This window comes from Silurus aristotelis (genome assembly GCF_946808225.1).
Source record: "Silurus aristotelis genome assembly, chromosome: 8".
NCBI lineage: Eukaryota > Metazoa > Chordata > Actinopteri > Siluriformes > Siluridae > Silurus > Silurus aristotelis.
Genome location: NC_139581.1, coordinates 18,672,076 through 18,687,672, shown reverse-complemented (window position 1 = coordinate 18,687,672; position 15,597 = coordinate 18,672,076). Strand labels below are relative to the sequence as shown.

Below are 15,597 nucleotides of genomic sequence, written 5' to 3'. Positions count from 1 at the left end.
CATCGCGCAGCTCGGAGGGCCCGGATGAGCCCTGAATAACGAGCTAGTGAGCTCTGCTGATAAGCACAGGTTCGCTTGGGGAAGAGGAGGAAACTGACGATGTGGAAGGAACCAGTGCTTCAGAAATACGCACTGAAATCTAATGTAGAAGAAATGAAAATAAATGGAAGCGGACAGGAGTCAGGGGGAGAAGCGGGTTAGGAGCTGTCAGGGACCAATGCACATATGAAGCACTGAAGGTGTTTTTAACGCCACGAGAAAAATATATATTTTAAAGTGTAATCAATATTATGACCAGATACCTTTCTTATGGTCTTTCTTTCTTCCATTTTAGATTTTGCTTTCTTTTTTGTTTTGTTCCTCGCGTATTTATTTTGAACGCAAGTTCACTCAGTCACTTGGGAGTTCATGAAGCTGAACCCATAGTAGAAATCTGACTACTTATAGCGAATACACGTAAAACTAATATATAGTTCAGCAGTAATTACTTAAAAGTTTTAATTTTGAAGCAGAAGATGTTTGTTGTACTACTAAACAGCCCTGGTACCCCAGTCAGGGTAGATTAGCCCGCTTGCTGTTTTTCTGTCCTCTTCTTGCTAGCTCCTCACCTACAGCCTGACTGGAGTTGTATATAAAGTCTGAACGCATTTTAGATCTTTTATCCAGGTTTAAATCCATCTCCTGGTTTGTACTGAAACGGAATAAACTGTATTTGAATAGCAGTGTTAGGAATTCAGCTAATAACTCTTAATATATGTGGAGGTCTATTCTGTCAAAACATTGAGGATGTTCTCGGGCCAGTTCCCCCTTTGGTGTGCACGAAGAGCTGAACACACCGCCATTAAATGCACCTGCAAAAGAAATGCGTCCTCCAAAACGGCGAGATTTTTCGTTCACCATCTGATCCGCTGTCAAAGCTGTGCCTAAGTTAGCTATGAGGCAGCTTAGCGAGCTAGCTAGGAGAGATAGTGTGAGAGAGAGAGAGAGATACAGACAGAGAGAGAGAGAGAGAGAGAGAGAGGGAGGAAAACAGCACATGGATGGGAGGCATGTGCCTGCTGCGCAGCAAAATAACTGTAAAGCCTGAGCGTGAACAGCAGTCTGGTGGAAACTCCACATATTAAGAAAAGATCAAACTTATTTCGAGCGCAATCTCTTGCCAGGGCGAAGCCGAAAGCGAGCGGCCGGCCGGCCTACGGAAAGGGGTCGCTTACCTCGCCACTGCTGGAGCCGCTCGACTCGCCCAAAACATCCCGAAATTGCTGCAGGTTGTCGCCGATCGCGGTGGACACTCGCAGCGCCGCGTCGAACCCGGGCCCGAGCCCGCTCGCAGTCGAATGGGTTCCTGCGCCGTTTCGGAGGGAAGCCGTGACCCGGATCCGGCCCGCTTTTCTCCCAGCGCCCGAGTTGCTGCTCCCTCCGGGCCGAGCGGGGAACCGCCACCGACAGCTGTGCGCCATTTTAACACTCTGCCTGCCTGCCCTCGGATCAGGGAGCTCGGTGGGCGTAGCCCCAAACCAGCGATTTCATTGAACTACCACTTTCGTGAAGCGGAGAGACTTCAGTATGCAGGTTCCGGGGTGGCGGTAAACATGGACCCCGACTTCAGACGAGAAAACGATCAGCGTTATCCTACGCAGGTTCTTTACTCATACACTCACACATCCCCCAGGACCCGTAAATAAAAAAACAACAAACACATCAAACGCTTAGCAACGACATCATTCATCTATTAACATCTATTAATAAAAGTAAAGACAAATTTGCAACCCGAGTCCACTTTTTAATACTTCATTAAGTTGGATAGAGACGAAACTAAATAAAAAAACTAAATAGATACCGAAATTAAATTTCTGTATATATTAACACTTCTTTAAAAAAGGAAAAAAATATTAACAATGTTCGGGATAGTTTAATAAACATACCATAAAACACCTATTAACTATTAATAGCAGGTTGATTGCATGTTAATAATACACTAATAATGATTGGTTCCTGGTACAATACACAGACAATCTCATTGAAAATATTTCATAATATGAATTAAATTTACTTAAGAACAAAACAAAAAAAAAGAGAAAAGTCACAGTGTAAAATAAAGCTTTATCCGTAGGAATCATAATATTATGAGATCATCAGACATGCCAGCATAATCTTGGAAAATAAATTCTTCATACATCTATATTTGGGCTAAATGCATTGAATCGATTAAAAAAAAACAACATTGTTATTAAGGCTGTCATCATTTCTCATTTATTTTTTTTAAGACAAAAACAAATTTTTGAGCTCGAATAACTCGAGACTCGGCAAACAGATGAACAAATTGAATTGTAAGTGCACATTCTACACTGCCATGAAAATCCTAATAATAATTTACAATCATCATCATCACACCACTTATATAACCATACATTCAAAATGACTCCAAATCTGTATTTTTTTTTACTGTCTATTAAAAGAAATATGAACAGTACTTGGTGTCAGTTCTCTTTTAAGGACAAGGTCCTTTTGTGGACAAGAGGACATCTAGAGTTTCTCAGTTTCACACTGAGGTCATTCAGTGTTTCGTACATGATGAGCCACAATAACTGTAAATATGCCTGACCAGACTTGACTCATTGTTTCAATAAGTAACGCTGCAAACATAATGGGTTCTGGTAATATGCACAAACGACAATTCACATGATATCAAATAATTACAGTGTCATGAAAATGTAGCACAACCCTATGATGAAGTACCATCAGGTAAAAAAAAAGGCAGAAGAATGTGCAATGCAAATAAGAGGAAACAGGTACTATTACTTACTTGATGGTAAATTCATTCTGTCCTGCAAAAATCTAAGCTTCAAATATTAAAATTATACCAGGTATAATTTCACACAATTATTACTGAAGAACACACTGTGAAAAATGATCACGGCAGTAAATCGATAAAACAGCCGTTTGATAAGAATTCTGTACCTCTGTTGCAAATGGGATAGCACAGCAATACTGTTTTAGTTAATCACGCGAGTATGATAACCAAAATGTCAGTTTATTAAACTTGCCTTCCTTAAAGATAGAGGATAACTCTATGTAACTATCTAGTTTATTTTTTTTTAAGTTTTTTATATTGTCTGTACAGACTAACAAAAAAATCCTTTACAGGTCAGAAAGCAAGACAGCAAGTATTATGGACTTTTTATTGCAGCAATATAAAGGCTTGCTGCACAGTTAGACCTTATAGCACTACAGGCAATGATTTTGAGCTGACATGATTTTAAAGCAACTTTAGACAGATGTGTAGGTTATTTTAATCTATCTGGCATTAACAGAGTCATTTAGATTATACCATGTCAGTAGATGTGTGTGTGTTGCTCCTGTAATGCAAAATTGTGTCCTGTTTTTTTAGGAGGCTTAGACATGTATAAACAGAAGATTGGCGGCTTTGTGTGTTTGTGTGCGTGTGTGTGTGAGCGCGTTAGCCACTGGGTCCCATCTGCACGCCCCCCTGCTTATGTTCAGCTAGCCACTGTATGATTTGTTGCTTTAGCTCCTCATTGGGTCTGATCTGGTCCATGGTGAGTGGACTGCGGTTGAAAGGGTCTGTCTGATCGCTGCAGGACAAAAAAGATGAGATCAATACGAAAATCAGGCCGGGAAGCTCACGTGTGAAAGTATATGAACAGAACGTTGTGCCACACACCTAAGCAAGTGGCGTGCTATTGTTGAACGGTCGACTGTGACGTTGGAGGAAGGAAGAACCACAGGATCGAGCATCAAGGTTGACATAATGGGATCTAAAAATTCATCAGGAGCATCTGAGTAGGTCTCTTCTTCCTGCTGATGCCGGTCTGCCAAAGACTTTATGACACAGTTTAGAAGTTAAGAAAACAACAACAACAACAGTAATAATAATAATAATAATAACCAATAATGCATCAAACCTTTATTTTATCTGCTAGCTGGCTGAAAGCCACTATAATATCCCCAGGTTTGTTGATCTTCTTTAGGACTCGAACAGTTTGACAGAGAAGAGTGGGGGAATACGACCTCCCATCCTTTGGGACCGTGGCACAGAAGTTTTCCTCATCTCTGAAGAAAAAAAACGTTTAGTTTTAGTTGAAGCCCTTGATGATGTTGCTGGAGACGTACACATGTTAAATAGATATAAAAGAGCCTACCCCAGGTTTAGGTAGATAGTACAAATGTCTGACACAAGCTGCTGAGGCTTGAAGTCAAACTCGCTGAAGTCTTTCACTTTAAGAGCACCCATCTTGGGTCCCACCAAGTGTTGCAAAAAGTAATTGAGCATGGAAATGATTCTTTCAGCAAGGAAAGGATGAACAAAGATGCCTTTGATTTCTGAAAAAAAGAAAAAAAAAAAGAAAATTATAATCACCAAGAAATTCAATGATATTTCATCATGATTCTTTAAATGCACAAAATACCACCACATATCTCACCCGATGTCAGAAAAGCCAGTGTTCCAATCGTCTCATTCGACATGATATTGTGAAAGCGAGCCAACTGTCCGAACATCTGCAGACTGGACTCCTTCTCTCGGCGGGCGTCAGGAGCCAGACCCTCCCACTCACCACCGTCCCGTTCTATCTGGAGGAGCTTGATCTTACTCAGGTACTAAAACCAAAAACCCCCAGACAGAACAAGGGTTCAGCTAAATCAATTTATCACACAATCATTTCACATAGGTATATCACTGTCAGATATCTGAGCAGCACTACAAATGCGCAATACATATATAAAATTATATGCAGTCAAAAGCGAATACCTGTATGGCCTCATCTAGTAAGAAGATGGCATCATTCATGAGCAGATTAAGAAACCTCAAGAAGAGAGGTGGATTCATGGCCTCAAGATTTTCAGATGCAAAGTCTGCCAAATGCTAAAATAACATACAAGAGCTTCAGGATCTTTTTAACCTGCATTAAATTACAAACCAAAAGTACAACAATTTGCTACCTTTTAAGTGACATACAAAACATGAGCCCAGTTTTTAATGCAATTAACTTTCCATCGATATTTTTCTACCTTAATGCTCTTTCTATAGTTCTCCTCTCCCCACATGTACTTCAGAATGGGGTACATGGGCCTTCTGTAATTAAACTTCTGTTCAAACTGGTGAGGATCACCTGAAAATATAGATGAAAGGAAAGAGAACACAGGTATGCCATCACAAGTGACAGAGATTAGATGACTTGTTAAAAAAAGATGATTTGAAACTCACCAGTGAACTCAATGTCAACAAACACAGTGATGAGAGCCTCAGCTAGATGGGGTGCATGGCAGTAGGAGCAGAACGCCCTCTGTCGCTGGAACATAATAGTCTGGGGAGCTCCAGGTGACGCGGAATCCATATGCGGCATCACGGCCTCCAAAACCTCAGCCAGCTTTGCCCGCAAATGTGGATTTTTCATTCTGTCAGTAAACAGGTACGTTTGATGTCAATAACATAACACCTGAAAAGACACACGTAGAGAATGTAAAAGGTAACGTTTTCTCCACCTCTCTACATTTCCCATATACACCGTGATGAAGTTGAAGACTTGCTCCAAGTTTTCCGTGGATGACTCCAGCACCTCGTCGGCAAAGCGCCGCAGGAATATGAAGAAATCGCCCATGTTATCAGCAAAAAACTCTGCAAAAGCACACACGCCCGATATACTTTGGGGAATGCTGAAATACAGCAAATCTATACGAAATATCTAATCGCCTCTAACAGGTATTTGAGACCAAAAAGAGGTCTTATTAATAAGAAGCTGTATCACCTGGCACATAGCAGAGCAGGCTGTTCTGTAGTGGAGGCAGAGGGAAGGAGAGGGGAATGTGCTCAGGGCCCTGGTTTCCCAGACTGAGTTGTACGAGCAGAGAGGCACAGGACGCCTGCAGATTGAGGCAGTTCTGGAGCATGGCAGGCTGAGTGGCAGCAGCCTTGGTGGACAGGTAAACGGTCATGAGGCGCTCAAACTGTTCCCGTAGCTGCTCTGCCATTGGCCCTCCACTGAGCTGTGCTTCCCGCCACGTGCCCTGCAGCCGATGCAGCGACTGGTTCATTTTCACCATCTGATCATGTAGTCTGTGCAGAGAAATTTACATAAGGGTTTTTGATCAGTAATGGAGTCTATGAGAGGAAGAAAATAAAAACGTTTGAGCTGCTTTCCGAAGCAAATTGTGTTACAATGCCGTTACGTAGTCATTTTATTTTTGCTATATTGCTATGCTTTTTTGCATATTAGGGGAGAAAAACACCAGAAATGTTACTAATGTCAATAAAATGGATAATTCAATTTTACCCCACTATAAGTGTAGCATGTAAATGCTTGGCCTGCTTATTATGATGACGAATAACAATTAAAGATTTGTTCAGTGGTGTTCCATGAATGCTTATATTAGCTTGGACCCTTCATTGTGCATCAGTATTTTTGACATGATTGGCAGACAAGGCAAACAATACTTTAGATATTTTAACAATGCTTAAAATATTAATTTTCACATATAAAGAGGACATGGAACATTGATTTCTACATCCACACTAAAGTTCACCTGAAACACATTTAATGCACAATCCAATTTGAGCTTGCTATCTGACGAGCTGCAAACACAGTGCAAGTGCTTCAGGATCTTTTTCCTAAATTTATTGTCTATCCAAAATGAACAGAACAATCAGGCACATTTTGAATGAATCTAAAATGGCCCTTATTATGAATTATTTTTGTTTATCGAATAGTTGTAAATATCGGCATAACGTTTGTACTAGCAAGTTCATACCTATTCCTTTAAATAACTTTTTGTGTAGGTGAGTATGTAGGTAACAGAGCAGAAATGACCTGTGGAAGCCCAGGTGCAGGGTGAGCTGAGTGAGGATCAGGTTCTCCGTGAGGAGGCTGTATGATTGGGTAAAGTCAACAGTTTGCTGAGACGGAACAGGAATCAGACATGTCTCTTTTTCAAGCCCTGGAAAGGGAAGTATGCGATTTGTTTATGACCTTTAGGAGTTGATAAGAAAATACATGTGCAACGTTCAAAAAGGAAGACAGATACCCTACCTCTGGCATGCACATTCCTATTGCGTCTCTCTTCCTCACTCAAGTCTCTAAGTGCACAGTAAGTGGGGTTAAAGGTTAGGAGTTTCGGAGAATGAGGGCGACAAAAGGGCTGGCAGAGTTTGAGGAGGGCAGCGCCTAGATTTAAAAAGAATGCATCTGAAGCGTACATCTGGAAGAAAATCTCAGGCATCTGGTTAGCCCAGATTTTGGCACGACCCATGTTGGCCTGCAAACAGTTGCCCAGCCACGAGAGCAGAAGGTGACGAGTCTCTGTCGACTGCTGCAGTAGATTCTTTAGAATCTGATGCAGCTTGTCATGAAACTGGCCCATAAACTAATAAAGGAAATAGACAAAACAAAGAGAAAAATATTCCTGAATTCTATACTCAAACACACTAACAAGACAAGCAGCGTTTTGTTACCTGGTGGATATTAGATTCCTGAATCTTCATTTCCTGTGGGCTGGTGCGGGAGGGGTTGAGGAAAAAGCCATGGTTTTCCACCACTCCTGGGGTTTTCAGCAGACATGATATATTTAACAAAGTGCCCAGAAGACTCTTCTGATACTGAAGTCCATTAATAGGATCTTTGGGCTGAATGTGTTCCACCAAAACCTACAAGAGTGGACAAATCAGACTAGTTTTCACTTTTATAAGGCTTTTCATGTTTTTTCTACTAATTCATAATCGCATTAATTGAAACGAAGCTCAAACCTTTGCAATGTCTTTTTGTCGACTAAAGTATACTAGGATTTCCAAGTAGGAATAAAGCAGCAGCTGGCAAAGATCTAAATCTTTCACACGACCCTGGAAAATATCAAATACTGGCACCATAACCTCCCCAAAAGTGCGCACTTCCTGGTCAGCCAAAAGGCCAGCGATAACTTCCTCTAAAAATTCCACCACCTCATTGATATCTGCGAACATTGAAAAAAACAACAACAAAAAAATCAATAAATAATGTATATTACCACATCACAATAGTGATTATGTAATGGCAATGACATACGTGCTCTGTTGACCGCCTCCAGCAGCAGGTCCAGTAGCTGTTCATACACATTCTGGCTGATGTAGATCTCTGGAGTAAGCAGCACTGTACGAGCATTTGACACAGTCAGGTTCTTACAGCGCACAGCATATGGCAGCAACTTCTCTGGCACTTTCGTGACCTGTTTGATACAAATTTGATGAATAATTTTTAACAAAACAATCACACTGGAAACACCCTTCATATGCCACTATATCACTGCAGGCTAGAATCATATTTAAACGGAAGAATACGTATATTTTAAGTATTTCAGGGTGAGGTTTAACTTATTGAAACAAATAATAGGGCTGTCAGGAGATTCGAATGTTTCATTGCGATCAATTGCATGATTGTCAGGAGTTTACTCGTCTGTTCTAAATGTACCTTTAATTAAACTTTTCAAGTTTTTAATACTTTATTCTACATGGGTATGAACAAACATGGATGTTTATAATTAGTCAAACCAAATTCAACATAGAGCATGAAAACAAAATATTTTATTATTATGGTGTTTTAAATTATGTAAATTATCAGGGCGCCAAACCGAATGTTTCCACATGGACAGGTGTAATTGCCAGATGTGTGCGTCATAGGGGATTTTGGTGTTTGATTTAAAACTTGGCGCATCAGTAAAACAAATTAGTGACTAAATATAATTTTTTCGGTAGAGATTTTTTCTTTTATATCTCGGTAAAGAAAGGATGTCATGAATGAACGTGTGTTGTGTTGAAGGTTTTAATTTAGCCTCTTTTATATTTATTGATATATTTATATTTTTTTATAAAAATGGTTAAACAGAAATTAATCAAATTTGTGCTGTTTAAATTAATTTGTGTTTGCATTTTGACAGCCCTAATCAATAATTCATTTATGGCTATAAAGAAGATCATCACTTTAGTTGATTTGTAGTGATGCTTCACACTTTCTTTTGGCTAGCTTTTGAAACACTGCCTCAAATCTGATGCAGGTAGAATAAGCCTTTTTCCTCTGTCGATTCAACTTTTTGTTTAAGCAAGCCATGAAGGAAGGCATGCAGGTAGTTGGTGTGAAAGAGGCAGATGTAGAGGACAGAGTAGTATGGAGATGGATGATCCGCTGTGGCGACACCTAATGGGAGCAGCCGAAAGAAAAAGAAAAAGAAGAAGATATCAAACCAGAGGGGGTAAATAGAATACTCTTTTTCCGCTCTAATGTCTCTAGCCCTGTAGTTATTCTCTGGTCTGACGATCTTCCGCTTCAGCTGAACAATTAACACGAGGGCATGTGATTGGAAAAAGCGCAACAGAGGATCTGCTAAATCTTCTGGGAAGGCTTTCCACTACATTTTGGAGCATGACTATAGGGATTTGTGCTCAGATACAAGAGTACTAGCCAGGTCAGGTGAAAAGGCCTGGGGTGCGCTCAGTTCATCCCAAAGGTGTTCAGGAGCTGGAGTCAGAGCTTTGCACGAACCACGTCTTCAATGACCTCAATGACTTGTGTACACGTGCATAGTCTTGCTGAAACAGCAGACAGAGCCATCCTATTAAGAAGTGTGCTTCCTAATTTGTGGGAACAATTTGGGAAGACCTACATATGGGTGTGATGATCAGGTGATCAGAAAACGAGGACTTTTAATCACATCACTCATCGTTTTTTTTTTTTAGCTTCCAACCTCGAACATAAATCAAACAGCACAAAAATTGATAGGAAAGCTCAGTGCTTCATAGATTACTGCTGAAACATTTGATTAGTGGACAATGGAAAAGAAGGACTGAAATGTACTGACTTTTGCATCTTTCTGCACTAAGGCTCACTATAGGTTGGCTCCAGACAGATATATGCAACTGTGTAAAGTAGAGTTTTGTGTGTCACACACCTCTTCCTTAGCTCTCTGGTAGCAGGCATAAAGGTACGGTATGGCTAGTTTCTCCCCAGCATCGCGATCTGCTGACAGGTTCACAGCGCTGCAAGAAGTCATGTAGATCAGGTGGTTACCCGGCTCCAGTAAAAGAAGCCTGCTGAAAATGGCCTGGGAAGTCGCGTGTACATATTAGTCTCTTGAACAAAAATAAATAAATCACAAGCTATTTTTGAAAGTGTGCCATTTTTCAACAGTGTTGAGACTATGCTGGTCACCTGCTCTATCGTGTCCATGTCGAGCCAGTCTTGGCCATCGAGGTCAGCTGCCATCTCTTCAAGGAAGACACAGCGCAGAGGGATGCCATTACCACTTCTAAGACTAGGGTCACCTTCAGGCAAAAAATATATTTGAATATGAATAGGTATCAGCATTAAATAAGTCTGTGAAGACTGGAATTCAAAAATAGGGACAAAAGTCAGTAAGTCCGAATCTCGGAAAAGTCAGGGATAGGACTAAGATGATTAACAGAAAGTGGTGATGTCATTTCCCTTACTTCTGGAAAGCAGTGTTACTCAGACCCATTTTGTGAGATCAAAAGAAGCCATTTTTCTTATAGTCTATGACTCATTTCTTAAAAGCCTTCGACCAATATATGAATATAGGAAACTGAGATCATTAACGGTGATGTGGACAAACCATTAGAGCACTCACTGTTATCCAAGGTGATAAGGAAGATTCTCTGGATCATGTGATTGACATTAAGCTGCTCACAGAGTTCCTGTCGTGAGCGGAATGAGCGGCTGATCTCGGCCACTGAGTCATCGTTGTCCCCGATGCTGTCTGACACAGAGTTGTCAGACTCGGACTGGCTCTCCCCGGATTCTTCCGCTGTAAGGCATGATTTACGATTTATAGTATTTATGCAGTTATCCAATTAACCTCAACCTGTAGCAGCAGCACTATGCATAACCTCATGCTTATACCAGTCATGATCTTCAGTTAATCATTAGACATCGAACATCTATATGAGGGAAAAATATCATCTCTGTGACTTTAAACATGTCATGGTTTTGTTACCTGGTTTAAAATGCTGATTTTCAGGGATTTTAACACAACAGTTTGTATAGAATGGTGCAGAAAGCAAAAACAAATCGAGTGTGCAACAATTCTGTGGGTAGACATGCCTCTCAGATAGATCTGAGATCAACTCAAACCAAAGGTCAGATTGGTTTGAGCTGCCAGGAAGCATGCAGCAACTCATATCATCCCTTCTTACAACAGCACTGAGCAGAAACGCATCTCAGCATACACAAAACATAAAATCTTTTAGGTGGATGTGTTAACGAAAGCCACATCCGGTTCCGATGCTGTCAGCCAAGAACAGGAATCTGAGGCTTTAATGGGCACAGACTGAACCCAACCTGACAAATCACATGGCCTTTTTTTTTTTTTTTTTTTACTTGTCCATGTTAGACTGAGATTCTTGTATTTTGCTGGCAAGAGTGAAACCTGATGCGGTCCTGTTGTAGCTCATCCACCTCAAAATTTGATGAACACTGTATTAAAGCGTGCTTATTTGAGTGAATTTACACTACTCTTAGCTCAGACCGGTCTGGCCATTATCTCTCATCTCTCATCAACACGATTCAAGCTTACAAATTTCAGCATCAAGTTACAGCCTGCAGACCCTGTGTTTACAGGATGTTTTTTGCACTTGTCTGTCTAAACTCTAAAGACTGTGAGAAAATCCCTGGAGAAAATTTGTTTATGAGAAATGCAAACGAGCCCAACCGGTACCTACAACCATACCATGATTAAAGTCACAGAGATCACATTTTCTTTCAGAACATTACCTGAAGCAATTCATGCATATGAATTATTTTTTTGCACTGTGTATCTGCCGCATGATTCTTCACTAATTTGATATGAAAAACTTCATAACAAATTATAGCCTCAGCTATAATGTGTGAAAAGTATTATCGTCTATTAAATACATTTTTTTGCATTTGATTCAGCAAAACTTACAACCCACATTAAACCAAATTGTGTGATTCTTCCATTAAACTGTCTTTTGAACAAATTCTTTGGTCAAAAAGGGTTAAAGAAAATCTGACCTTTTAAAGAAAAGATTTTCATGGTCAATATTACAATAATAATTATTAATGTATTACTATTTACTATTATAATATTTAAATACTGTCCTAGAAATGAGCTGTAAAAATTCATCTTATCCTTTCACTGTATTTATTATTTTTGATTACAAACTTCAGACTATTTCTTTCCATTTCATTTTTCATTCTAAAATATTTATATCTTTATTTTTATATACATTATTTTCAGAAGAAAAACAAAAAAAAACAACAACAACTCTGATACCCCTACCACATGTATACATGTTACACATTACTGATTCATTTATATTCAGCTCCAGAATTATTAGCACCCCTGGTATAGATGGTTAAAACTGGTAATGAACCAAAATGTTTTTGGATGATAATAATTAGCTTAATATCACCAATGTAGCCTGATGTCCTGATTTAATAATGTTTCTTTTTACCCATCTGAATCAAGGATGCTAATAATTTCTAAGCTGACTGTATTACACAGCTGGAACATAGACACTTACATGGTGGTTCAGCTTGCTGCTGTAGTTTTTGGCCTGATGCAAACTGCTTCGCATCAGCAAGCGAACTGAAAAGAGCAGCAAAAGGGTTTCGAGAGATGTTCTGATTATTGTTTCCCTGGTCTGTCATTTCACTGGAGCATCAACTCCATCCACATGTGCTGAACACCAGCCTGCAAGGGGGAACAGTGGGAACATTTAGTTTCACAGGCTTCAATACAGTAATGCAAGTACCATTTCTCTAGCAAGTTCCATTTCCATAGACCATTTCAATGAAGTAAACAATAACAAACGCGTTGAGATTAAGAATTTCCGGTGGTGCCATTTTTTTGACGGATCTTCCACAAAAAAAAAAAAAAGACGTGCAAGTCCAGCTAAAACGGAACAGTTACGATATTCATTAAAGCTAAAATAGATGATAAAGTGGGATTACCAGAACCCTTAAATCAGACATTGAGGCGACAACTTTTCATTTAGTTAAACCTGAAATAAACTGTATCCAGACGTGTATTATTATCTGGTTGAGACCGAGTGCGTCCACACGGGAGAATCGTGGTCTGGATGTCTACAGTTACTTCCTTATCGGAAAAGTCTGAACAGTTTGGTCAAACTTCGTGAATGATTTTTATCCTGTGTTTGGTGACTTTGAAGCAATTCAAACGCTGTCAAAACGTCCTCTGTTTGGTTTGTTGCTAAGGAAACCAGGGAGGTTATTAGCGTGCATTGCACTTGCATGACCGGGTAAGTTTGTATGTCTATACTAACGATAAATCACATTGCTAACTGCATTCTACTAAATTGTAGGGAGGGAAGTTATAATAATGTACTAAAACTTTGAAAAAGGTTTGAAATCGTGGGAAAAGAAGAGTCTGTTCGGGAGTTTTGAGAGTGCAGGGATGCACTGTTTAATCTGCTGTGGTGAAGGTAGTGTATTGGTTGAGTATTGCAATGGTGTGGTTCCTTTAAGAGGACTGGGAGGGTGTTGCTAGTTTCCTCCTGGGGAAGTGACGTTTAGTGTGTTCCAGCAAAGGCTGAGTTAAGATGGGAGTAAAATGCAGCACTATGTTCAGTAAAGGTTCCTAAGATCACAACTGACTCCTCCTGTCATTTAAGTATCTTACAGTTAATTTCTGAGTTTCACCCCCGATGTTCAATTAACCAGATGTTGTGATCTCCCGAGCTCCTTCCGGTGTCCTAACTGCAGTCTTAATAAACCGATCGGCAGAACAAGACAAAATTAGTTGTGTTCAATCATAACTTATTGCATATATAAATATTTCATACATTTTTTAATGTTTGTGGTTAGATCAGGTGAAGTGTGTAGCCATGTTTCTGTGCTCCTTGTTGCGGTGGAACAGTGTGTGTGAGGGTTTGAATGCTTCTTCTGAGCTCTGTGTGTGAGCACGAATAAACAAGAAGGTGTATGGAATACAATGCAGGCTAACGTGTCTTAAAAAAAATTATAAACGAATTCATATTAAATTCTTATTCATCATGTGGGTTTAAGACAGAAGTAGATATACTCGAGTTGCTAGTTAGCATCCAGGTTGTTTTATAAAAACTTGAATTGTCTGAAAGCAGATCTCTCAGTTCTTGCTCTGAGAGAGCATGAACAATGTGGTCCCACACAATATCACTGTGTATAAACCTTATGTTTCGATTGTGCGCTTTAACTAACCGGAAATGTCCAAGTACCAAATACGCTATTTTCATAGGGAAGGAATGACCGTTGAAATGTTTGATACCATTCCTATAACACCATTTCAATATTAAGTACTATTTTATAGAGCGAGAGTCATTTCTACAGTAAATACCATTTTTACAGTAAATACCACTTTTACAACAAAATACCACTTAAGCAAACCAAATACCGCTTCTACAACAAATACCCCTTATACAACAAAATACCACTTCCACAACAAATTCCATTTTAATAGCAAGTACCATTTCTACAACAAACTACCACTTCTACAACAAACTACCACTTCTACAACAAATACCACTTCTACAACAAACACCATTTCAATAGCAAGTACCATTTCTACAGCAAATACCACTTCTACAACAAAATACCACTTCTACAACAAAATACCACTTCTACAACAAACACCATTTCAATAGCAAGTACCATTTCTACAACCAAATACCACTTCTACAACAAATACCACTTCTACAACCAAATACTACTTCTACAGCAAATACCACTTCTACAACAAAATACCACTTCTACAACAAACACCATTTCAATAGCAAGTACCACTTCTACAGCAAATACCACTTCTACAGCAAATACCACTTCTACAACCAAATACCACTTCTACAACTAAATACCACTTCTACAACCAAATACCTCTTCCACAACAAAATACCTTTTCTACAACCAAAATACTACTTCTACAACAAATACCACTTCTACAACCAAATACTACTTCTACAACAAATACCACTTCAATAGCAAGTACCATTTCTACAGCAAAATACCACTTCAATAGCAAGTACAATTTCCTCAGTAAGTACCACAGCATTGTCCACTACACCACCAGACCCATGTTGTCATGTTTTTTCACTGCTCTTTTGTATGTTGCAGCTCAGAAACCTGATGTGTCATGCAGTAGAGTTTAGTGCTACCCTTAAAAAATAGGCATGTTATATGACCCAATGCGATTTTTATCCTCGTCAAAGAAGCGAAACATTTCAACAGTTGTCAGAACAGATGTTGTCTGTCAAGTAAGCTACCATTTAGCAGCTAACAGGCTGACATGCTAGCTCGCACAGCAGCCTGGAGCGAGCACGTCAATCAGCACACTAACATTTCTCACACAGTTGCAAAAAAAAGAAGTCGCAACCGTCGAAATTAGCTGTAATATTTGTAGAATCTAAGGTGAACATATCAAACAAGGCAAACGCCATACCTGTGTAAGCTGTTTGTAATGTTATGGTACTCGCTATATGTTTGAGCACTGCTTTTTCCGGAATCAACACGAATGTGTAAAACGTCATCAAGTGGCGACAGCACCGGTGCAGTCACCAGTCAGGGCATCATCTACGCTGGTCGTTGA

General features: G+C 39.6%; 2 protein-coding genes across 11 annotated transcripts in view; both read right to left on the bottom strand.

Moving 5' to 3' along the window:
* kmt2a (lysine (K)-specific methyltransferase 2A) overlaps positions 1–1,899 on the bottom strand; it is a 50,808-nt gene extending 48,909 nt beyond the window's left edge. For all 10 annotated transcript variants that reach the window (XM_083549338.1, XM_083549339.1, XM_083549340.1 and 7 more), the window contains exon 1: positions 1,215–1,899. In XM_083549338.1, the coding sequence (XP_083405464.1) occupies positions 1,215–1,460 (246 nt within the window). In that variant the 5' untranslated portion in view covers positions 1,461–1,899. The remainder of the gene's footprint in view (positions 1–1,214) is intronic.
* A 1,269-nt stretch (positions 1,900–3,168) lies between these two features.
* Positions 3,169–15,585, bottom strand: ube4a (ubiquitination factor E4A). Its single transcript, XM_083549388.1, has 20 exons — positions 15,451–15,585; positions 12,542–12,711; positions 10,627–10,803; positions 10,191–10,303; positions 9,931–10,083; positions 8,055–8,214; positions 7,760–7,962; positions 7,469–7,660; positions 7,047–7,380; positions 6,828–6,954; positions 5,769–6,076; positions 5,506–5,638; positions 5,228–5,418; positions 5,032–5,132; positions 4,772–4,885; positions 4,446–4,620; positions 4,164–4,344; positions 3,927–4,074; positions 3,686–3,843; positions 3,169–3,596 (listed from the first exon to the last, which is right to left on the bottom strand). The coding sequence occupies exons 2-20, from the start codon at positions 12,666–12,668 to the stop codon at positions 3,461–3,463; spliced, it is 3,231 nt and encodes a 1,076-aa protein (XP_083405514.1). The 5' UTR covers positions 12,669–12,711; positions 15,451–15,585; the 3' UTR covers positions 3,169–3,460.
* Between the last annotated feature and the right edge of the window lie 12 nt (positions 15,586–15,597).

Coding starts and splice junctions, on each gene's coding strand:
- ube4a (XM_083549388.1), bottom strand. CDS start 12,668: ATGACAGACCAGGGAAACAATAATCAGAACATCTCTCGAAACCCTTTT. Junction 4,345..4,445: donor ACTGGCTTTTCTGACATCGG/GTGAGATATGTG, acceptor TCTTTTTTTCAG/AAATCAAAGGCATCTTTGTT. Junction 3,844..3,926: donor AGCTAGCAGATAAAATAAAG/GTTTGATGCATT, acceptor TGTGTCATAAAG/TCTTTGGCAGACCGGCATCA.